The sequence below is a fragment of the Abrus precatorius genome, unplaced genomic scaffold, assembly GCF_003935025.1.
Source record: "Abrus precatorius isolate BTA unplaced genomic scaffold, Abrus_2018 Scaffold5, whole genome shotgun sequence".
NCBI classification, from domain to species: Eukaryota; Viridiplantae; Streptophyta; class Magnoliopsida; order Fabales; family Fabaceae; genus Abrus; species Abrus precatorius.
Window position 1 is genome coordinate 12,830,420 of NW_020874395.1, and position 25,898 is coordinate 12,856,317.

General features: G+C 31.8%; 2 protein-coding genes across 4 annotated transcripts; one reads left to right on the top strand and one right to left on the bottom strand.

Moving 5' to 3' along the window:
• Positions 1-12,037: 12,037 nt before the first annotated feature.
• LOC113867943 (pentatricopeptide repeat-containing protein At2g40240, mitochondrial-like) lies at positions 12,038-14,876 on the bottom strand. The gene has a single exon (XM_027503460.1). The coding sequence runs from the start codon at positions 14,769-14,771 to the stop codon at positions 13,782-13,784; it is 990 nt and encodes a 329-aa protein (XP_027359261.1). The 5' UTR covers positions 14,772-14,876; the 3' UTR covers positions 12,038-13,781.
• Positions 14,877-15,617: 741 nt separating this feature from the next.
• Positions 15,618-18,434, top strand: LOC113867380. Of its 3 annotated transcripts, none has more exons than XM_027502669.1 (5): positions 15,618-15,652; positions 16,165-16,425; positions 16,869-17,353; positions 17,475-17,706; positions 17,809-18,434. In XM_027502669.1, coding segments are annotated over exons 1-5 (1,452 nt in total). In that variant the 5' UTR covers positions 15,618-15,651; the 3' UTR covers positions 18,282-18,434. The 3 variants fall into 3 exon arrangements, with proteins under 3 accessions (XP_027358470.1, XP_027358471.1, XP_027358469.1); XM_027502670.1 differs by lacking the exon at positions 15,618-15,652 and adding an exon at positions 15,681-15,806; XM_027502668.1 differs by lacking the exon at positions 15,618-15,652 and adding an exon at positions 15,686-16,014.
• Positions 18,435-25,898: the final 7,464 nt, after the last annotated feature.

Genomic DNA, 25,898 nt, shown 5'->3' on the forward strand with positions numbered 1-25,898 from the left:
TTAAATAAAAAATTAAAAAATCTAAACTTAAAAAAATTGTAATTTTTTTAAAAAAACTAAGATTTAATTTCAAAATTTGTTCATTTTTGTTAATTTGGTGTCTCAAAATTTTAAATTGAAAATCAAATTAAAAATTATTAATAGTATAGTAACCTTTAAATTTGATTTATTTTAAAAAGGTATCTTTACTTTGATCTAGTGCATCAAGATTCAAATTTAAAGTTAATTAAAGTTAAAATAAAAATAGAAAATAGTATTTTAAAAGAAATAAAAGTCATAGTTTGTGGTGCCTTCAAATTTGAGAGTTTAATAAACTCTATGCTGGTTCAGTTTTATAATGTCATGTATTCACGGACACTGAGTTTGATTTCTTAGACTATCTCCTCGATGAGATATTCCTTTTACCGTTTTGACACCACCATAATCAACCTTCCACCACCTTCTTTGATAGTAACACGTAGGACCACACTGCCATACCAAGCTCCTCCACCAACATCATGGCATTCACCCTCTACTTTGAGGTTGTGGTGTAGGACGAAGTGCTTTCCGAGGACATTGCACATACCAAATGTTTTGTGTGGTCAACGTTCTTCGGACGAAATTGTAGTTTCTTGTTCAATCACACCATGACTTTTAACTTACTGGTTACAAGGAATGTCTAAAGACAGCCAATTAAAGGAGAAGCATAGGTTGAGAGTAGCTAGCTCTCCCCCATTGTTGTAAAACTATTATTTAACAAAGATATACAGGGCCTATACAAAATTTCAAGCTACTCTCAAAAATATTATGTCAAAGTGATCATCAGTTCCATGCGGATGATAAAGTTGCATAGCCCTCTGCAACAGACCCACAAATTAAGTTACAAAGCTATGGCATTTCTCCAGCTAAGGATCACCACTCATCCCACTTATTTAAAAAGTCATCCCACATAGCTGCAGCAATTGAATCCCGTAATGAGAATGCAAGTTGTTCTTGCATTGAAGAAAGCAATTGCACATCAGGAGTTCGTCAAGATTTGACATTTCATCTGTCGCAATTAGAGCCACGACGGGACGGCGATGACAAGGAGTCGCCAAAGAAAACGTTGAAAAAACTTTTGATAAAAAAAAATCTTCAAAACCATATTTGGACTCGGGAGTCGTTTACGTGTAAAGAAGGTATTAGCACCACGTCCGTTAGTTAAAACGGTTACCTTTTAATTAATTGTGCAAAATTTTACTTTAACTTTAAAAATATTTATTTCACTCTAAGAAAACTAATTAATATTTTTTTTTATTTTCAAATTTGTTATTATTATTATTTTTAGATTTATTTCTAATTTTTACAAATTTTTTGAGAGATTTTAATTTTATTTTTTTAAAATGAGGAAATACAATAAAAATTATTTGAATTAAAGGAATGAGTTATTTGTAAAAATATTATTCTTTTTTTTTCATTTTTGTATTAAAGAAATATATAGTAAAAAAAAAACTTATCTTAACACTTTATTTTTTATTTTTTATCTTCTATTTTCTATTTTTTTAAAATAAAATAAAAATTTCTTTTTTTAATTTCTATAAAAAAAAATGTTCTAGAAATTAATCTTAGTTTAAAACAATTTTAAAAATATTTTTGAACTTGAAAAAACATTTAAAAAATTAGACTTGACAGGTCAGGTTCCCGCTCTTACGTATCCTCCGTGTGTAACGTAGGAATCAAAGCTACACGTAGTTCTTTTTCAAAAATTATGTTTTGAATAAGTTTCAAAGATTTTCTTTCTTTCTTTTTTTTGTGAAAAAAACTTAATTTTTCTTTATTATTATTATTTTTAAGTAAATCCACTCCTGCACAAGGTTCAAGTTAGCACACAACTACTCAATAAATCCACTCCTAATAAAGGCTCCCTTATTTTCTGATAACCAGTAATCAATTTTTTTTCTTTTTTATCCATTTTCCTAAAAATCTACCAACTACTTTGACCATTTCTAAATATGATTTTACATTTAAAAATTAAAAATTTAAATTTAAATTTTAAATTTTTTTTATCTATTTTCTTAACCTCTTAAAAAAGAAATTATTATATTTAATTTTTTTATTTTAAAATTTATTTTTGACAGAGACCCGGATAAAATTGGGTATTCACAGTTGCCCCTCTTTAATTATTTTTTACAAAACAATATGAATAATAAAATTTTTCATATTATTATAGTAAGAAATAAGTAAAGAAGTGAATTAATTTTATCTGTGGTCCTGTGTAACACAAGTATTATATACGAGCCAAGTTTTGGAAAGGAGAATTAGTCAGGTTCTAGACATTGTGAAAAAATATAAAAAGTGTCAGTCAAATTCTGGACTTTGAGAAATGTAAAGATGTCAGTCAGATTCTGGACTTTGAAAACTTTAAAAGTGAAAGTGCTAGTCAGATTCTAGACTTTTGAAATATGTAAAGGTGCCAGTCAGATTCTGGACTTTGATAAATGTATAGGTGCCAGTCAGGTTCTGGACTTTAGAAAAATGTAAATGTGCCAGTCAGATTCTGGACTTTGAAAAATGTAAAGGTGTCAGTCAGGTTCTGGACTTTGGAAAATGTAAATGTGTCAGTCAGGTTCTGGATTTTGGATGAAAGTAAATGTGCCAGTCAGATTCTGGACTTTAAAAAATGTAATTGTGTCGATAAGATTTCAAGCTTTAACAAAAAATTAAAGATACAATTAGCTACTGAGCTTTGGTAGAACAATAAAGAAGTCAGTCAAGGCCTACAAAATGAGGTATGTATAAGGCTCATAAGATGATTCAAACATGCAAGAGTATAAGATGAGAATAAAACATAGGCATGTGAGATAATAGGAAGCCTTGCGGGATCCAACTAGAATGAGAGTAAAGTTTATGAGATATATGAGGCATGAGTGATGGAATGAGCATATGGACCTTTAAGAAAAATTGGTATGAGTGCCTCTGAAATATGAAGCATGAGACTTGTGAATTGCAACAAGCACAACATTCTTTGATGCACAAAATACATGAAGCTTATGATTAAGTATATGTATTGGCTTAGGCCTCAAGGATGTATAAACACATGTATAAACACAGGTACTTGTAAGATGAATGGGCATTATAGCTTTTAAAACAAACTAACATAAAAGCCTAAAAGGTAAAATAGGCATTAGGCCTAAGATTACAATAGGCACTAAGAGACGAAACGCACATAGAGACTTATGAGATAAACTTGCGTGAGGGCTTCGTTGGTAAGCGAGTAAGAATAGACGTGCTAACCTATGAGGTACAATGAACTTAGGAGTTCATAAGTATAAAACCTATGTAGGCACGAAGGCTTGCACGATAGGCAAGAGATAGATTTTTGAAATCAACAAGTATGAAAGCCTACAAAGTGGGTAGGTAAAAGTCTATCGAAGGCCACGAGCATAGAGACCTACAAGAAAACACGTAAAAATCGATGAGATGAAATTACGTGAGGGATTAGTTGGTAAGTGAGTGAAGCCTGTAAGAATAAGCGTGTCAACCTATAAGGTACAATAAGCTTACACGTTCATAATCATAAAGGTCAAGGGAATTTAATAAGCATAAAACCTATGTAAGCACGAAGGCTTGCACGATAGACAAAAGATAGATTTTTAAAAGTAACAAGCATGAAAGCCTATAAGGTGGGTAGGTAAGAGTATATTAGATGCCATGAGCATAGAGACCTATTAGATTAGGAAAGCACGAGAACCTATGAAGTCTATGTAGAAGCACAAAGTTTGTAAGATGGAGAAGGTCTAGATACCTATGGATTAAAGTAAGCATGAGGACTTAACACTAGAGCCTAACAATTGCAGGCATGATGGCTTATGAGATACAACAAGCATGAAGCTATGAGGTAAGTACGTGCAAAAACTTATGAGATGTAACAAGCATGAAAGTCTATGAAAAAGCACGATATCTTATGAGACATAATGGGTATAAGGGCCTATGATGTGAGTAGATGTGAGACATATTAAGTGGCGTAAGCACCAAAACTATTAGAACAAGCACACTAACCTATGATGTGTGCAATCTTAGGAGTGCATATGCACGGAAGCCTAATTAGGCATAGGTCCTAGGTATGTGCAAAAGGGCCTATAAGAGAAGGTATGGATTTATGAAAGTAGAAAGCATGAAAGCTTATAAAGTGTGTAAGTGCAAAAGCTTGTAAGATGAAGAAGGCATGAGAACCTATGAGATAAAGCAAGTACAAGGGCTTCGAAATTAACTGACTTCAGAGTATGCAAGAGAAGATAGGCTCATGGGCCTGTGGAATAAGATAGCCATAAGACCTATAACATGGGTGGGCATAGAAATATGTGAGATGAAGAACGTACAAGAACCTATAAGAAGAAGCAAGTACAAGAGCTTGAGATTAATTGATATCAGAGCTCATAAGATAAGATAGGCACATGGAACCTATCCAAGATGAACAATGTACCAAAATTATGCAAAGAAGCATACATAAGAGCTTGAGATTAACTGATATCAAAGCTCATAAAATAAGATAAGCTTATAAGCCTGTGAAATGAGATAGCCATGAGACCTATGAGATGAGTAGGTACAAAAGTGTGTGAGATGAATAATACATGAGAATCAATTAGAAGAAGCAAGTACAAGAGCTTGAGATTAGTTGACATCGTAGCTCATGAGATGAGATAGGCTCATAGGCTTGTGAAGTGACATAATCATGGGATCTATGAAATGGATATGTATAGAAGTGTTTGTGATGAAGAATGCGTAAGAACCTACAAGAAGAAGCAAGTACAAAAGCTTGATATTAGTTGACATCAAGGCACATGGGCTAGTGCAATGAGATAGCCTTGGGACCTATGAGATTGGTATATATATAAGTGTGAGAAATGAAGAATGTACAAGAACTTATAAGAAGCAAGTGTATGAGAAGATGAGATAGATACATGGACTTGTAAAGTGAGATAGTCATGGGATCTATGAAATAGGTATGTACAAAAGTGTATGAGAAGAAAAGTGCATAGGAACCTAATAGAAGAAGCAAGTACAGAAGTTTGAGATTAGTTAATATTAGAGCTAACAAGATAAGATAGGCACATGGACCTGTGAAATGAGATAGGCTTGGGACTTATGAGATGGGTATGTACTGAAGTCTGTGATATAAAGAAAGCACAAGAACCTATAAGGAGAAGCAAGCACCACAATTTGAAATTAGTTGACAACAAAGCTCATAGGATAAGATAGATACATGGACCTGTAGAATGCAATAGCAATAAATATATGAGATGGGTATATACAGAAGTCTGTAAGGTGAAGAATACATAAGAACCTATGAGAAAAAGTAAATACAAAAGCTTGAGATTAGTTGTCATTGTAGCTAATAAGATGAGATAGGCACATGAGTTTGTGAAATGGGACAGCTATGAGACCTATGAGATATGTAGGTATAAAAGTCTGTGAGATAGAGAATGTATAAGAATTTATGAGAAGAAGCAAGTAGCAGAGTTTTAAGATTAGTTAACATCAGAGCTTATAAGATGAGATAGACTTATGGACCCTTAAAATGAGATAGGCATGGGACTTATGGAATGGAGCAGGCAAATGGTCCTTCGTGGTGAACAAATATAGGCATAACAAGCTTATGAGGCTTTGAGGTGAGTAGCAACTAGAGCTATTAAGAAGTAATAAGGACAAGGTACTATGGAATGAAATAGACACAAAAACCTTTCAAAGGTTAAAAAAAGAGTTATGAGATGGAACCAATAAGACGATCTTTGAACTAGGGGTAAATGGTGTCCTTAATAGGAAGTGGGCACAAGGACTTGAACAACAAGAAATCTTATGATGTGCAACAAGTGAGTTTATGAAATGAATGTTTATCATATGCAACAAGCATAATGAAGATAAAATTATGAATGGCTGAGAGATCAAGATTATCCAAGCAGTATGAAAGACAATTCTAGTTGAATTAATTGATGCATGATAATGTCAATGATGCAAGATGTCAAGATGATGTAAAACGTAAAGAATGTAAAAGTGAATATTAACAAATTATTTTTATTTTGAAATAGTTTGAAACCTATCATCTTTGTAAAGTCACACACCCTATGAATCAAATATGAGCAATCAAGATGATGTTAGAAAATGATGCAAAACAAGTTATTTTCATTTTGCAAATAGTTTGAAGCCCATCATCCTAACAACGTCACGCTCCTTATGAATCAAATATGAGGAAGGACTCATGGTTTTTTTTGCTTGACTTGTGACTAGATGCTTGGCCAACGTGCTTTCAGATTAGCTTCTGTTAATATTCTGTGAGCTAAAATGATGATATGCTTATGTTGTATTTATTAAGAACCCAATGAACTTTCTATGACTCAAGACAAATCAAAATAATTGCAATGTTCTCTCTCTCTCTCTCTCTCTCTCTCTCTCTCTCTTTTTTTTTGTGGACACATGTTTCCCTTTAATATAGGTTTATCAAAATGTAAAATAAATTAATGGTAAAACAAAGAAAATCAACAATTTATTTAAGAGAGAGATGAAACACATTGCAAAGAGGGTAATGTATAGCGGGTGAGAATGAAATGCATATAGTTTGAAGTGGATGGAATCAAAATGAATGACTACAATGATACTGGAGTAATGTTTTTTGAACAATGCTAGTTGCACATGTTAATAATATTAACCACTCATTAACCAGCTTAGAAGTAGGTTAACCAAGCTTGAAGCCTTATTAATTATCCAGTTTGAAGTCAAGCACTTCAACTGGCTCTCTTTTGCCTCAGTTTGCATTCATGTCATTTCATTCTTTTCATCTCAAAATTTTTAATTACCCCATTTTGAAAAGCTTGGAACATCATTTATCCCAATTTAGGATTTGACACTTATCGATTTCCCCTATTTGAATATATCATGCCAATTATCCCAGATTAAGGATTTCAACACATCCATTGATCCAATTTAAGCTTTTATCATGCTTTTCATTTATGATCCCTTTCGTAACTTTTTTATTTATTTCATGAAACTTTTTTTTTACTTTTCTTTTTCTTTTTTCATTTTGGTAAATCTAGCAGTCAAGTCTCTCTTTTTTCTTTTGCGCTGACTTTTGCCTAGGTTGCTCTTTTGAATTTTCAACCTAGCAGACATCTTTTTCTTTTTTTTAATTTGCATTTAAGATCCTTTTTAGTAACCTTTTTTTGTTTTTATTTCATGAAACCTTTTTTCTTTTTCCTTTTTGGTATTTTTCAAATCCAACAATCGAATCTTTCCCTTTTTTTTTCATCCTTTTTTCTTTTGTTTTCTTTTTTTTTGCATCTTTATTTTTCTTTTTAAAGAGATCCCAACTATCATATTTGGGAGAAGTAAAGTCTAATCAGGAAATCCTTGTGACATAATGTATTCAATCTTTTGATGTCCAAGTGGGGTCTAATTTATAAGTATGATCACATTTTTTATTTTCAAACTTGTTTCCATTTGTACTATTAAAAAGAATATTTTGTCATCTTTCGTAAGGAAAATTATTTTAATTCCACAAAAAACTGCCCCATTGCACTTATTCTTCTTTCATCTAAACCTTTTTTTTTCTCCCAAAATATTGCCCTAATTGCAATCCAATCTTTGTGACCATTCATTACAACGATATTCATATATTAAGATAAAGCTTTCAAATACATGCATTTTTCTCATTTGCTTGAATAATAAGACAGTCAAAGTTACTTGATATGATACTACCATTGTTACATTATTTGGGATAAAAATTATGGATAGTGAACTTAAAACGAAAGATAATGGGTAAAAAAATAAAGTTCAAAATATATGAAAAGGAAACATGTTAGTTCAAATTCCAAAAAAAGGGATACCATAAAGCCTTAAATAAAGCATTAGAATTATTGCAAAATTATTTTGAAGAATTAAAAATCAAAGGAAGATTGATGATTTCTCAATTGTTAAATTTTTATTTGGCAAACAAGCATAAAAAAATGTCTTCCTTGGGACATGAATTCCATCTTAGGGCTCAGTTCAAATTAATGAAGTAAAGCTGAATAGGCATTGGCGAGATATCTAAAAAGAATCAATTTACTCTATTTCTTTAGAGATCGTTGTGGCTTTAAAATCTTGGTCATTTTTACCTTTGGTTGGTTGATATCCATCTTCATTTCTTGGTTATGGTATTCTAACTTATTGATCATGTCCAATTAGGAACGTTTAATGTGAGAATGTAAGATTTGAAATTGATTTATATATATATATATATATATATATATATATATATATACATATTTACAAAAGATAGGAATTGGTGGTGAAAAGACTTATATGTTTATTTTTTATTTAAAGAAGTTCCCTAAATTCTAACACTAGAAGTATGCTTCCTCTTAGGTCAGAAAGTGGTATACTCTCGTTCTAAAGGAGCATTCACTCCTCAGTGGATGAGGTCTATCTACTAGCAATGTGTAAAACATCATATATTTTCAATCAAAAGACTATTGTTCATCAATGGATATTGTTTAAATCAAACTCAATAATGAGTACACATAATCTTGATATTTCTCATTTGCTAGTATAACATTGAACAACTTTAAATATTTTTACTCTAAAAGTAAATTTTTTTTAAAATAATTAGAAATAAGAAAAATGCAACTTAGTATGCTTCTAAAATGTTAATTAAATATACATTATTTTGAAAAATGAACATATGGATAAATGCATGAATTATTTTTAAAAAAGTGAATGCATTAATGACTTTGGAATATGTGAATGAAGGGATCATCATTTTTTTTGTTTTAAAAGTGAATGCATAAATAACTTTTTTTTTGTATATGCGAATGATGGAATCATTTTTTTGTTTTACAAGTGAATGCTTGAATCATTTTTTTGTATATGCGAATGATGGAATTATTTTTTTATATGCAAATGCATGAATCATTTTTAAATGTGAATGCATTTTTTTTGTATATGTGAATGTCTGGATCATTTTTTATGCGAATTCATGAATCATTTTTTTATATGTGAATGCATTAATTATTTTTTTATGTACGAATACATGAATCATTTTTATATGTGAATGAATGAATATATTTTTTTTTGTATATACGAATTCATGAATATTTTATTTTTGTATGAATCAATTCTTTTTGTATATGCGAATGGATAAATATATTTTTTTTTGTATATACGAATTTATGAATATTTTATTTTTGTATGAATCAATTTTTTTGTATATGCGAATGCATGAATAATTTTTTTTTGTACAAAACATGTAGGATGAATAATTATGAATGATTTTAAACAAATGAAGGAACAGAGAAAATATATTTTATTTTTATTTATTTTAATTTTTCTACATTCTTATGATAAAAACTCTAATTTTTAGAGTTCACTATGTCCTTTTGTTGGTGCATGGTTTCATAGATAGATCTACATTTCTATGGTCTTGTATGGCTCCCAGATTGCCCCTAATAAATAATAAGGATCTAGCTCATGACTTAGTCATAAGTAGGGACGTGTCCTCTCAATATGAGTAAGTCAATGTACTAGTAACAATCTGAGTAGTAGCTCAACAACTATCAAGTGAGCATAAAGCCCCTCAATAGTAGTTGTTAAGGCACCTTCTACTCCTAAGCTTGCATAGGCTTGGGTATAAAGCCCAAATATGTGTGAGGTAAGTGTTAGTGATGTGGGTGCATAGAGCATACAAGTTTTTACCCTATTAACTACCCATCTAACACAGACTAACAAATACTGAAAAATGTACAAAAGTCATCTACCCTAAGATTCACAATATAGCAAGAGAAATAATAGTAACAAGATATTTACAAAAATAAACTGAACAATAAATAAAATAAAAGGAATACACAAACAAAATGATGAGTGAAATAAAAAGGATTAAAACTTTTGCACACTTAATTAGATTAGGTTTGACTTTCAAAAATGTTCCCAGTGGAGTCGCCATCTGTCGCAACCGAAGCCACGACGGGACGGCGATGACAAGGAGTCGCCACCAAAGTTTATTAAAGAAAACGTTGGAAAAACTTTTGATAAAAAAAAATCTTCGAAACCATATTTGGACTCGGGAGTCGTTTACGTGTAAGGAAGATATTAGCACCTGACGACATCCGTTGGTTAAAACGGTTACCTTCTAATTAATTGTGCAAAATTTTACTTTAACTTTAAAAACATTTATTTCACTCTAAGAGAAATAATTAATATTTTTTTATTATTTTCAAATTTGTTATTATTATTATTTTTAGATTATTTCTAATTTTTACAAATTTTTTGAGAGATTTTAATTTTATTTTTTTAAAATGAGGAAATACAATAAAAATTATTTGAATTAAAGGAATGAGTTATTTGTAAAAATATTATTCTTTTTTTTTCATTTTTTGTATTAAAGAAATATATAGTAAAAAAAACTTATCTTAACATTTTATTTTTTATTTTTTATCTTCTATTTTTTATTTTTTTAAAATAAAATAAAAATTTATTTTTTTAATTTCTATAAAAAAATGTTCTAGAAATTAATCTTAGTTTCAAACAATTTTAAAAATATTTTTGAACTTGAAAAAATATTTAAAAAATTAGACTTGACAGGTCAGGTTCCTGCTCCTACGTATCCTCCTTGTGTAACGTAGGAATCAAAGCTACACGTAGTTCTTTTTCAAAAATTATATTTTGAATAAGTTTCAAAGATTTTCTTTCTTTCTTTTTTTTGTGAAAAAAACTTAATTTTTCTTTATTATTATCATTTTTAAGTAAATCTACTCCTGCACAAGGTTCAAGTTAGCACACAACTACTCAATAAACCCTTACGATCTAAGCAACGTTGAAGGTGAATCCTCCACTCTATCAAAATTACTTGGCCGTTGCGTAGATTCAAAAGACTCATTTTTTTTAATAATAATGCAAAATTGATATACTTTTTAATATGAGATTTTTGCACGCAGAAAAATGAAAAACGAGAAACATACAAAATAAATAAACAAATAAAAGAGCAAACAAAAATGATGAGAAAATAACTCTTATTCGATTTAGGAATTAAGTTTTTTTTTTAAGGTTAGGATATGCAAAGAAATTAGGGTTTTTAGAATTTATGAAAAGAAAGAATTTTAAAGATTTAGAAAAATTAAATTTTTATAATTTGCAAAATTGTTAGGGTTGAAAAAAATGGTTTGTTTTAGACCTTGCAAAAAATTGAATGATTTTGGGTTAGAAAAACAAATATTCTTTTTAGGGTTTGCAAAAAAAAAAAAAGTTAGAAAAAAAATAGTTTATTTTTAGGGTTTGCAAAAAGGTAATACTTAGATTTAGCGAAAAAAAAAATTAATTTTTATGGATTTGGATTTTTATTTTTTTTAGGGGTTTGACTGAGGGAGAAGTAATTTAGGGTTAGAAAAATTACTAAAATTTATAAAAAGGAAATTTTATTGAATTTTCTCATTTCATATATTTATTTATTTACTACACTTGCAAAAATGTTAGATTATGAAGAAGAAAAGAAGAATGTATAAAATAAATAAACAAAGAAGGAGAATCCTTAATAAATATAGGGAGGATGAGAAATGAACAAAGAAGAAAAATTCTTATTAGAAAAAGAGAGGATGGAAAATGAACAAAGAGAAAATTCTTTATTAGATAGAGGGAGGATGAGAAACAAACCAAAGAATAAAATGTAGAACACTTACTTGATGAAAGTTTTTCTTTTTCCCCTCATGGTTGAATCTCTCCTTCGGTTTGTTCTTTCCAATTGATCTTTAGGACTATGCTTTAACTCTCAGTTGATTTCTTTTTAGCTCTTTCCTCTTTCTCTCTATTTCTCGAGCTCTCTCTCTTGAATCTTCTCTTTCGAGCTTTCTCTTTTAAATTCTCTCTTTTTTTCTCTCTATGCTCTCAAAGTATCTCCGTAAAGAAAATAAAAGATGTCTACCTAAAAGTCCCTTCTCTGAAGACCTAAGCTTCCTATTTATAGGCATTTTCTAAAATTCTAGATCCTAATAAAGGCTCCCTTATTTTCCGATAACCATTAATCAATTTTTTTTTCTTTTTTATCTATTTTCCTAAAAAGTTACCAACTAATTTGATCATTTCTAAATCTGATTTTACATTTAAAAATTAAAAATTTTAATTTTAATTTTAAATTAATTTTTTTATCTATTTTCTTAACCTCTTAAAAAAAATTATTATATTTAATTTTTTTATTTTAAAATTTATTTTTGACAAGGACCAGATAAAATTGGGTATTCACATCGTCCACCAGCACCCCTCCAACATTGCTGAATAACCAGTCATTTCTTTCTTCGTGGCGTATGAAATTATGCAAAACACATGCAGCTATGACTCTATCCCGCTACATAGCTTTAAAAAGCATAACAATTATGCATAAAACAACTCAAACAATAGTTTGAAAGTGCTCAAGGTTTCAATCTCACATCCCCTCTATAAAATCAAGCCCATCCTCCAATTCCTTACAGCTTCTCTTAAGCCTCTCAACACAAGATTTAACCGTCTCTTTTTCCCTTTTACCCTTAATCTGTTCTTTCAATTCCTTACCTGCAATCACTGTTTGATGCAACTCACTCATCATCAAAGACCCACTTCTCCTTTTCTTCTTCTCAGTACTTCCCTCTACTTCCTCTGCTAACTCCTGCAACAGTCTCAACCATGAAGAACTAGCGGAGTGACACTGCTTCATAAAGGGTAACCCACTTTTGGAATCAAATGACAACCCAAGTTCAAGAAATCTACAACACACTAAGGCCACGGCCTTAGACCCACACACAATCTCACCAAACTCAGTACCACGTTCTAGCTTTTGCTTCAACATTCTTCTCAAACCAAAGCCACCTTTCCCTATAACCTTAAATCTCTTCTCTATATCATGACATGACTCCAAATGTTCCAATGCACGTGCTAATGCTTTTGCATTGGTATTAGCCTTGACACACTCACTATTATCAACCAAGTGTGTGACAATTCTCAATGTGTCCACATATTTCTTCATGTGCTCTATTCTTTCCATAAAGTAATTGCATGCATCGACATGATGGATGTGATGCAAATAAGCTTTGATGGGCTAGAGGAAATGGAAAAGGAAATCTTTTTAGACATTGCTTGTTTCTTTAATTGGGAAGTGAAACAGATGTGAAAAAAAATATGTAAAATTGGACAAATCAGAGAACATGATGACACAGAGTCAATACAAAGGGTATTGCCTTTCCCTATCTTTTTCATTTTCTTTCTTTCTCCTGTTTAAGAGATAACAACTCAGGGTACGGAAAATTGAACTGAGCTAGCACACCAGTGAATCAAGAGAACAAAATTCGTCATAACATCTGAATCAGATAAATAAATTTAACCTTTCGTTAACAGTATCAGATGGCATTCTAACTCTTGAAATAAGTAAATTTCTCTGAAGTTTCACGTATTCTTACTGAGCAAAATGAAAATTCACCTGCTCACTCAAAGAAAAGGCACAATTTTAACACAAAAGGTGAATTCGATGGTAGCTAAAGAGCTCATACATTCAGGAGTTAAAGCTCATTAATGGAAAAAGAATATGAATTTAATAAACTTTTTCTCATGTCCACAGTGTTACTCAATATTAAGCCGCAAACATTAACCGATAAATAATCAGCACTAGAACTAACATTAATACCCACGTATTTTCTAGTAACTATTTTGTGGTCATCTACTAAAAAATCTAGAATCACTAATTGAAACCACAAACCTCAATGTTTCCATTGAATATAACACCAATTCTAAACCCAAAACAAAAAAGGATCATAGAATTAACCTATATGCTATTAATATCATTTATCACTCCCAACATTCTCTTTATAAAAGTTTCTCAATTTATATCCCATTGGCAAACTCCTTTGGTTCATTTCCTCCAAAACTAACATTGCATCTTCAACCCTCTTCAAATTCACAAGCTTGCTAGCCAAACACCCAAAAAGCTCAGCATTCAACATCTCATCCTTCTTCTCACCATAACCCCTCACATACCTCACTGCATGTTCATAGCACTTCATCTTCAGCAAAGCCCCAATCACATACATGTGTGTTGAGTACAAAATGGGCACTCCATCATCCACCATCCTCCTCAGCAACACCATAGCCCCCTCCACCTTCCCTACCCTACACGCGCCCATCACCAGCGCGTCGAATGTACGCGCGTCCGCCCCAAAACCCTCCTCCTCCATTCTCCTCAAAACTCCGGCCGCCGCGTCCAAATCCTTGGCGAAGCAATGCGCCATGAGGAACATGTTATGAGCCGTCAAGTCGAGCCGCACGCCGAGCCGATCCATGAAATCAACCACGCGCCGCGCCTGGTCGAAAGAATTTTCTCTGGTGAGGTGGCTGAGGACGGGGTAGAAGGTGATCACCTTGGGGCAGCAGATATCGTCACGCGCAAGAGAGTCAATCACGCGTAGCGCGTCGTCCACGCGGCGGAGCTTGCAGAGGCGCGTGACGAGGGAATTGAGCGCGCTAGAGCGCGTGATTCCGTGGTTGAGTTGAGAAAGGGTTTTGACGAGGTTTTCGATGAGGGAAGGCGAGAAGTTGGTGTTGGTGATGAAGCTGAAGGTTCGTTTGGTGTTAAAGAAGCCGTCTTGAACGCGCTTGTTGAGGACGTCGCGGAGCGCATCGAAGTCGCCGGAGCTGCCGGCGGCGGCGGCGAGCTCGTCGTATTTGGCGGGGGTGAGATCGTCGGGGAAGGATTTAGCCGTTAGGGTTGCGAAACGACGAAGTGTCGAGAGGGAATTAAGGGTTATGTTGTGTTGTTTGGGGAGAAAAGACATCGTTAACGTGTTCGTAATAGAAGTGGCTATGAGTGTGGTGAGGTGAGGTTCTATAACTTGTATTACAACCGTTCATGGAGCAGCAACACAGATAAAATAATAATAATATGTAGTTTTTTTTTTAATTAAAATGAAATATATAGATAAAGTAAAATATATATATTTATTTGATTATTATAATTTTAAATTATTAATTTTTATATAGAAAATTATATATTAATAATTGGATGAAGGTTAAGCAAGGACAAATACATAAAAAAAAAAAAAAACTATTGAGTTTAGAATAAAATGAAAGTTCGTGAAACTGTATCTAGATTTATGTGTATTTTAAAAAAATATTTTAATTCAGTTTTTTTTAAATAATTATTTTCTTAAAAAGGAGTTATTCTTAAACATACATTTAAAATCATGCTTTAAAATAATTACATGCATAGTGTGTGTTTGATATGGTTTTTAATTTTTTTTAGTTATTCAGTACTTTTAATTTATATCTTTGAATTAATACAAATATGATACTAGGATGAATAGGTAAAAAATAATTATTTCATTATATGTATAATGATGAAAAGTAACTTACCATGTGTTAGAAAATATTAAAATTTATTATGAGTATTTTATGTTCATACTATATTAATTTTACATATCACATTTCATTAATGTAATAATTAAAGAAAGAATTAAAATAGAAAAAGAAAAAAGAATTACCATATGATCATCATATATATGTATTGATGTAATATCGAATATGTATTTTTATACCTTATTTGTTTTACGAAATTAAAAAAATATTATATTTGACTTTGCCATAACTTGGGTTTTAAAGACAATTACAGTACAAAAGAATACTAACAAGTGGAACGATGCGTTTGAAGTTGACAAGAGTATGAAATTCTGCTACCCTCTTATCATGCTGTTAGGGTTTTTCAATTGCAGTTTTCTGTTCATTTTTCTTCACTCACTTAGAATTAACGATTACTCCACAGTTTCCTTTCCGTGACTCGTGAAATTGAAAGACTGACCGCATTGTGCGAAACTGTACGATGTTTTTGTTCTTTTTACTTAATTGCATGCACATCCAATGTAAAAGGGGAAAAATCATTCTTTTTTTGTGTTTGGGGTTTTGAGGCTTAATAAATAATTTACAATATCTATTAGGATTCTTACTTTCATTAAGGGGTTTTTGAATTTTTGGGTATAGTTGAGCATTTGATATTTTTATGATCCTGGGGCTGATTATTTATGTGTAGGGAATTTTCATTTAATTGGGGTTTTGAATTTATATGTGCTTTGTTTCTTGGTTGCTATGCTATGTTATGCTGTGCTTTGCAATTTGGATAGTGAATTTGAGACCTGAGTACTGAGTAACATGTAAAATTGCACATTGATGTTGCAGTGCCAATGACTTTTATGGATGAGGATGCTTCTTCGGGCTCTGGAGATGATGTGAACATGTTGGATGGACACAAGCGTCAGGCGGGTGTGCCGTCGAGTTCTTGTGGTGGCCGGAAGAGAGGCCGGAAAGCTACCGGGGCAGCTATAGTGGACGCCATGCTGGAGATAGCAGCTGCTTCAAAGATGAGAGCAAGTGCTATCATGAAGAATGAGGAAAGGTTCTCTATAAGCAAGTGCATCAAAGTGTTGGATGAGATGCAAGGTGTTGATGAACGGATTTACTTTCTTGCTTTGGATTTGTTTGAGGACCACCCCAATGCCCGTGAGGTTTTCATCTCTCTTAAGAGTGAAAAAAGATTGCTATGGTTGCAGGGCAAATGCGGTGTTTCCTCTAGTTAAATTGTTTGAGAAAATTTCCTTTTTTATGTTTTTGGTTGAAAATGGTCCTATAATTTTGTACAGTTAAGTGGAGTGCAAGGGAATGAATGATGTTAGTGCTGTTACTAATTTGATTTTATGCTTAATGCCTATATAGTCTGAGTTTATGAATTTGGAGTTTTGAATGCAGAAACAGTACTTTGTTTTCAAAACTATTGTTTGAATTGTTTTATGCATGATTGTTATGCTTTCTAAAGCTATGAACTCGGTATATCAGAGAGATAGGTTATCTTTTCCGATTCGAACTCTTGAAGTTTATCTTTACAGATACACCAATCAGCATGGATGACATTGATCTAGAATTGGATGAGATGGAATTAGTTGCTGCTGCTGCTGGATACTATTACTATAGCTGTCTAACCAAACAGCCTTCCCGTGGTTTCTCACCCAGGAGATGTGAATTTATGACCGAAGTGCTGAATGGGCACGATGACTTTTGTCGGGAAATGTTGCGGATGGACAAGCATGTATTTCACAAGTTGTGTGACATACTCCGGCAAAGAGCCATGCTACGTGATACTGCTGGTGTAATGATAGAGGAACAGCTAGCGATATTTTTAAACATCACTGGCCACAATGAACGTAATAGAGTGATTCAAGAGCGGTTTCAGCATTCTGGTGAAACCATTAGTCGGCATTTTAATAATGTGTTGAAGGCTATTAAATCTTTGTCACGTGAACTTCTGCAACCACCTCAGCTCACAACGCCTCCAGAAATTCTCAATAGTGCAAGATTTTATCCTTATTTCAAGGTTCATATGATCTTTGAGCCCATTCTCCGATGCTATTCTCTATTCAATTCAAATCTTCTCCTGTGTTTTATACTACCTGGGCTAGCTTAATGACTTTTTCTGACCCCCTCTATAATTTCAGGATTGTATAGGAGTAATTGATGGTATGCATATTCCTGCACATGTTCCAGCCAAAGATCAGTCTCGATTCCGTAATAAGAAAGGTATCCTGTCCCAAAATGTGCTGGCAGCTTGCACATTTGACCTGCAGTTTATATTCATTTATCCTGGTTGGGAAGGCTCTGTCACTGACTCACGTGTATTAAGGGCAGTCCTTGATGACCCGGATCAGAATTTCCCACAAATACCTCAAGGTTTGGTAGTCATTGTATCCGTGATTTTGGGTTCATTATCTATCCATCTTACACATTCAGCAATAACTTAATGTGTTTATTTCCTTTGAATTTATTTCATAGGAAAGTATTTCCTTGTTGACATGGGATACTTAAACACGGAAGGGTTTATTGCTCCTTTTCAAGGGGTTCGATACCAGCATTATGAGTATAGAGGTGCTAATCAATTACCCAGAAATGCCAAGGAGCTGTTCAATCACAGACATTGTTTTCTGAGGAATGCTATCCTGAGGTCATTTAATGTGTTGAAAGCTAGGTTCCCGATCCTTAAACTTGCTCCTCAGTATTCCTTCCAGATTCAGCGGGATATAGTCATAGCTGCATGTGTTTTGCATAATTTCATACGCCACAAAGAAAGAAATGACTGGTTATTCAGCAATGTTGGAGGGGTGCTGGTGGATGAAATGTCGGATCTTGACGAACTTTCTGATGTGCAGTTGCTTTCTTCAATACAAGAACAACTTGCATTCTCATTACGGGATTCAATTGCTGCAGCTATGTGGGATGACTTTTTAAATAAGTGGGATGAGTGGTGATCCTCAGCTGGAGAAATGCCATAGCTTGGTAACTTGATTTGTGGGTCTGTTGCAGAGGGCTATGCAACTTGATCATCCGCATGGAACTGATGATCACTTTAATATGTTGTCAAATGCTCAATATTTTTGAGAGTAGCTTGAAATTTTGTATAGGCCCTGTATATCTTTGTTAAATAATAGTTTTACAACAATGTGGGAGCTAGCCACTCTCAACATATGCTTCTCTTTTAATTGGCTGTCTCTAGACATTCCTCGTAACCAGCAAGTTAAAATTCATGGTATGATTGAACAAGAAACTACAATTTCGTTTGAAGAACGTTGACCACACAAAACATTTGGTATCTACCAGTTCCCAAGATTTAGGGGTGGGTAGCTTTTGATGAACCAACTTAACCTCTGCAAACATTGCAGTAACGTGGCTTTTAATAGCTCATGCAGATAAATTTTTCTTAAGGGAAATCAAATGTGAAGCCTACAAGATACAAGATTACTCATTTTGGTCAAGAACTTCCATGTAGGAAAATACCTGCAGGAGCGTGTTTCCAGATACAAACTTCTCCCTTCTTTAAACGAGCAGATGTTTAGAGTGGCTTCTTTAGACCCTTGTCAGCAAAATCAAAATAAGCTGCAAACTGGAACTGTTACACTCATGTATAGATGAGGAAGAATAAGAAATATTAGGACTTATTTTGAGAAAATGTTTTTTATTGAGAAGAAGATAACCAATTTCAAAACACAACCTTATAAATAAGTTGAAGGACACAGCAATTTTTTCCTTACCAAGAAGAAAATCAAACACCCAAAGTAATGCCATAATAGCAGACGAAAAGATAAAACAAATGCAGTGCTTGGAAGTTAGAAGCTACAAAAAAAAATCGAATATTGAGAAACGCCATTATTCTAGTTACTAAATTAATGAAATTTTTGAATCTTGACTATCCAACTCAGAGTCTGTGACAGAGAAAACATCAAAGGAAAAGCTTAACACCTTGTTTGTTTGCCGCTTAGAGATAAATTCTAACACTTCTAAATGTGAAATACACTTTTAATAAAAATACATTATTTAAATTCCATAACTTCAAAACAAACGAGCACCAAGTAAACAAAAAAGCGAAGTAAGCGAACCATGCCTATATGGATTTCGTTGGCGTAACACTAACACTAACACGCTCTTTAATATACAGAGAAAATCATCAAAGCTTATTTGCATCACATGCATGATATCTTTTCTTGGATTTTCTCTCATTCTAGCCAATGCACTCAGGAAGAATATTGCACCAGTGAAACTTCAACACCATGAAACATTCTAGCCATGAGCATCAAATTTGAAGGACCATGTTTATGCCTCATTGTATCCTCTGAAGAACCTTCTCAACTGCTGCACTGGACATTATGTACGCACAGGACAGAAATACCTCAATCTCTAATTGAAATCATCAGTAAAAATTGATAACAAACTCGTGTTCAACCACTAGGTTGCTATACATAAATGACGTGAATGATTTGTAAACAGGATTGTACATGATTTTTAAAAAATGATAAAACAAAATGATTATGCCTTTAGGTCTATATCAGATTTCAATCATTGATTTTTAGAACTAGTTTTAATATCCATAATATGTTATTTATATAAGAGCGGAATTGACAGAACAAGTCAGTGTCAGAAAGTGCTCTAGGTTTCAACCTCACATTGCATTAATAAGATTTAATTTTGATTTTAAGATTTTATTTATATTTGATTCAAAATATGCATACGTAAAGAATGAGAAAGTATTGCCTTACTTTCCTTCACTTATTGTAAATTCAGTAATAGATGAGAGTTCTTGCTTAGTAAGGGTTGGAAACTATAGACTAGCCAACAAAAATTATTTGGCTCAAACTTTTAAACTGGCAAAATAATATATGCATGGCATCAGCAACCATCGTGTCCAAAATTAACACACAACACGAAACCAAAGAAAGTAAGAATGATTCAAAAATTACAAACTAGAAACTATTAACAGCCATAAAATAATGGGAAAGAGGTTAATTTTTGTTGTCAATAATATATCTCAGATCAATTCTATACATCCATAACTGCCAGCAAATTGGCATCATATCTACACTGAATTTCCTAATCAAACTTTCTATAGCTACTCTAATCTGATCTCAAATTTCTAAGCCTGTGATAGAATTCCCAGCAAAGCCATTCTAACATCAATCAAACTTTTATACAAATCTTTCACTTTCCCCTCTATAGAATCAAGCCCATCCTCCAATTCCTTACAGCTTCTCTTAAGCCTCTCAACACAAGATTTGACCGTCTCTTTTTCCCTTTTACCTTTAATCTGTTCTTTCAATTCCTTACCTGCAATCACTGTTTGATGCAAGTCACTCATCATCAAAGACCCACTTCTCCTTTTCTTCTTCTCAGCACTTCCCTCTACTTCCTCTGCCAACTCCTGCAACAGTCTCAACCATGAAGAACTCTTGGAGTGACACTGCTTCATAAAGGGTAACCCACTTTTGGAATCAAATGACAACCCAAGTTCAAGAAACCTGCAACACACTAAGGCCATGGCCTTAGACCCACACACAATCTCACTAAACTCAGTACCACGTTCTAGCTTTTGCTTCAACATTCTTCTCAAACCAAAGCCACCTTTCCCCATAACCTTAAATCTCTTTTCTATATCATGACATGACTCCAAATGTTCCAATGCACGTGCTAATGCTTTTGCATTGGTATAAGCCTTGACACTCTCACTATTATCAACAAAGTGTGTGACGAGTCTCAATGTGTCCACATATTTCTTCATGTGCTCTATTCTTTCCATAAAGTAATTGCATGCATCGAGAATATCAATGTTATTTTCTAAATACTCTTCCATAGCTCCATGATCCACATTATCTATGTAAGAAATTTTCACTAGTGAATTCAAGGCAATTTTTTGGGTTGTGATGGCAGCATCAAGTAATTGAGGCAATCCATGTTCACCACAATTGCCTTGTGATTGGAGGGTGTTGAGCTCCGCTAAGTTCGCGGTCGAAATGGGTTGTCGCCGGCAACGGGGCAACCGCGGCCGATGCCGGCCTTGGTTGAATCTGCCGCAAGGAGAGGTTCCTGAGGATGGCTGATGGTGCTCTCATGGTGTTGAAGGCTGTAACAAAATTTGGGATACATTACATGACCAAATTGAGGTGCAACTTTGGTCTATAAATATAAACTAAGAAGCCACAGTGAGAGGGACACGTGTAAAAATTGCATTTAACCAAAAAACAATGTAAATTGTATATCATATGATCAATAATGTGATGGGTGTCCTCGAAAATAGAGTCATGATTGCACCCACATAATTCCACAAGAAACAGAACACAGAGTTATGACATTATGTAAGAATATTTTTCATATGCAAATTTTACAAGATGAAGATATTCTAAGTTTAACTTTTATTTTTATTTCTAATAGATATTAAATGGATAAGATTTTACAAAAAAATAATAAAAAGATAAATATTAATTTACATATAACATCATAGTATAGTATGAGAGAATTTGTTCTTAAACTATTGTGATTATCCTTCGCATTATTTACATTTTAGGCAAAAATAAGTGTATGCTATAATTTTAATCTACAAAGCCTTACTACACCAATTTTGTTAAAAATAGAATGGATAATGAAATATTGAATTTACATTATTTTGACTTTAGATTCAACAATCCAATGGCATATTGTAGCTCAATTTTATGAAAGTAATTATTTGCGAAAATTCTCTTAAATGAGTATAACAAATGTTTAAAAAAAATATAATTCAAAGCTACATCAAACTTACACATTAAATTATCTCTCTCCCTAACAATAATGTTTAACAATATAGTAAATCAAAATGTTACATACACTGAGTGTATTTTATGACTTGTTTATATTATACAAAATTATATCATATATGTAAAAATTAAAATATCTTAAATCTTGCATATTTATTAAATAATAATAATTTTTTTAATAATTTTTAATGTATCTTAAAAGTACTGGTTAACCTTTGTCAGACATTTAAATTTATTTCATAATTGAGTTCATTCTAAGATTGAGAGGGGGCCATACTGTATTTTATTGGGGTTTTCAATTATGGGTGAAGATGGATTGGGTTGATTTGAATAGACTGAGCTGTGCGTGGCAAAGCATGATACTGCCACTTGTTAACTTAGGGACACACTTAGATTCAACCCAAGGAACTGCTTCCAACTATTGGGGCATCGTTTTGCATTATTGATACACAAAACGGCTGCCGTCTAGACGCAGGTTCATGACTCAATGTCGCCACTCAACCTTGTTCTTCGAAAATATTTAGAAATTAATAAAAATAACTCTTTGTTTGTGTATACACTTTTATTTTAGTTTAAAATTTATAAAGTAAGAATTTTGGTTTTAGATGTCCTTCAGCATCTGCATATGTAGTTACAATATTCGTGTATTCAATATTTAAATGTAGAGATAGTAATAACGGATCTTATAATTAATGGGTATACATATAAGAAAAACATGTATTCCCATTAAATATGAATAAATATAGGTATGAAATTATTTTTTCTTTCAGATTAGTAACTTCATTTTCGAAACTGTTAAGAATTTTTATCTTGATTACTAGTATATCTTTGAGTTAACTCATTAGACTAGAGGAATACAGTGAATCAAACAGAATCTGCACATAACAAACATCTGACATATGAATATTAAATACCTATAATGTTCCATTTTGGAGGATTTGGTTTGAGACAACATGCATGGAACCAATCTTTGAGAAAGCAATTTGCATGATTATATTTCAATATCATATTAAAAGGTTGCCGATTGCTGTGAGGATGCCCTTCAATAAGGCTGCTTTGGAAATGAAAACAATTGGATTCATCTTCATAAAAAAGATTCACTGCTAACAACAAAGAGCAACTTCTCTCACAAATGCTGTCACCATTGTAACTGCTAACCCTCCACATGGCATGCACAACGAATCCAACATTTGCTTACATTGTCCTTCTGTTGGCCACGTTTAAGATCCAACATATTTTAAGATTAAAATTAACTATGCCTTTTCTTTGCTTTTTTTCTTCGGAGTTTTATATATTGCATGTTATGCATAGCCAGGCTGGCTCTGATTTTCAGACTTCCAAGTTCAAATTTCAAGTCTTTCTACAATAATTCATTTAATTGGTTTGTTATGCAAAATGGGTCGAGCTCATTTAATTAATTATTTTCCATTCTAGTTAAAATTTCTCTCTATTCCTCTTTTGTGTGCGTGTATATATATATAAACATTTATTTGATCGAATGATGAGGGTTTTGAATGTTTTTACATAATGTTTTAAGGATTTGAATTTGGTATTAAAAAAAATGTTGAATAAGTTTTATCATCTTGACTTAAGTTTATGTATTAATCTGACTCAACTTAAATTTATTATGATGCGGTTTTTAAATGCTTTTGGATGTAAATATAAGGACATAATCAATGCGAGAACTTTTTTTTTTTAATATGAAAGATGAGAGGAAGAAATATTAACTATATAATTATACATAAATAATTAAAATTAAAAATGTTTAATAATTTATTATTAGATCTGAAGATTAGGATTCACCTCTCTCCCATATATCATAATTGAAGCAATAATGCCATAAAAGTACAACAATTGGTACAAGTTATTGAGCTAGTCTTTTTGTTAGGACATATGAAGAATGCTTATAATTTTATCTTTTTTTTTAAAGTTTCACTGATGTTGAATAGGATTTAGGATCTCATATCCATCCACAAGAGATTTAGACATAATGGGAAATCATCTAAGGGCCTAACCTGTAACCTTTTCTTGCAGCCTTTAATTTGCTTTTTGGTGGCTTAGAAGAGAACAACTCAATCAGAGGTTCCAATTACCAAATGTTGGATTCCTTTGATTGTATCCGCTTTATATGTACGAAAAAGAGAAAGGGCAAAAGCATATTACATGGTTGTTCGACAAATATTTACATATGTACTTATAACAATATTCTATTATAAAGTGAAAGAAAGATAACAAAAGGCTTCTGCAGGATCTAAAAGATCAGGTTCACAATATCACTTTAAAAGAAATTGTGATGGATGTAAGCCTCAGTGTTAAGAAAGTCCATTTTTACATTACTTTCTTGACTTTAAATTTATTGTTCAGGTCATAGAAATGCCTACCTAATTAATTAAGAATAATTTAAAAAAACAAAACAAAAAGAGATTTCTAGCCTGAGGTAAAATTATGTTTCTTCCTTCAAAAGTAAATCACATATTATGATTGAACTTATATAACTTCTAAAAAAATTACATATATAAAAAATAAATAAGGTTTCTTTCATAAGTTAAAAATAACTTATTTTTTCTATAAAAATTCCACACTAAGCATATAAATATAACTTGTTTTCATCTTAATAATTGTGTCAATTGCCAACTCCATATAACATTCATTTATACCTAATCGAGGGTTCATTATAGATGCATGATTCCCACGTATATTGAAAATTCTAGACACTTGGATTTGGGTTCAATTAATAAAGAAATAAGTAGTGAGAATGTGATATGAAGTGGTGCACTATTAAGAGTAGTTTGCATTAAACATTTCTTAAATATCTATTAAAGGTAGGGCACTATTACAAGTTTGAATATTGTAATCTATAACTTTTATACTAATACTATGATTAAAAATTATGCAATGGGCATGCGGTACTATAAAATGTACATTATAATCAGGGATTGATAATTGAGTGCATCATTGAAAATATTTGTGCTATTAAGGTCATTCATAAAGGTTGATTAGAAAATTGAATATGAGAAAGTCACCACTTTGGGGGATCAAAAGAAGCGATCCCACTCTTTGAGAATTTATCAATTTTATTTTGTTTATTGTTATTGATATTTTATAAAATTAATAAATAATTATTTTTTATAATGTTGTTCTTAATAATTAAAATATATTTGATAAATGATATAAATAAATAAATAAGATATTAATTATTATAATGCATGAAAAGTATAATGAACAATGTATATAATATTTTATGAAAATTAAAATATCATTTTTTAAATTTTTGTACAAAGCCTTAAATTTCAAAGATGAAAAAAATGAAGAAAACACAACTACATTATTAATAGATAAATTTAACAATTTTAATTTTCATGATGGATAATTAATTTAATAAATATCTAACTATTAACCACTTTAGCTATCATTAGTAATTTTATTGGATAATTTTTTAAAAAATAAAACGTGTTTACCAATTTTTTAATTTTAAGAATTATTTTACTACAGCAATGTCCAAAAGTAGTGGTAAAGATATTTAAGATAGCTAGATTTACATCTACTCATTGATGTTCATGAAAAATATATAAATTAGGGAACGGTACATTGTGTCACTTGTATTTTTTTTATTGGATTAATATTAATAATATTTTTTTTAATACATCATTTATTATTAACTAAAATTTATCAAAAATTATAAATTTTAATATTTTTTTTAATAAATCTTAACTAATAATAAAGAGTATATTCCTAGCGTTCGTCTTCTTTCATAAGTATCTATATAATATAAATGGTTTTCATTAAATTAGGTGTGCTAATATTTTTTTT

What these genes read in the sequence shown, in the direction of transcription:
- LOC113867380 (XM_027502668.1), top strand. An exon ending in AGTGTTGGATGAGATGCAAG is followed by an intron (nt 16,426 to 16,868) that starts GTGTTGATGAAC and finishes TTATCTTTACAG; the next exon opens with ATACACCAATCAGCATGGAT. An exon ending in GATTTTATCCTTATTTCAAG is followed by an intron (nt 17,354 to 17,474) that starts GTTCATATGATC and finishes CTATAATTTCAG; the next exon opens with GATTGTATAGGAGTAATTGA.
- LOC113867943 (XM_027503460.1), bottom strand. Translation starts at nt 14,771, where the DNA reads ATGTCTTTTCTCCCCAAACAACACAACATAACCCTTAATTCCCTCTCG.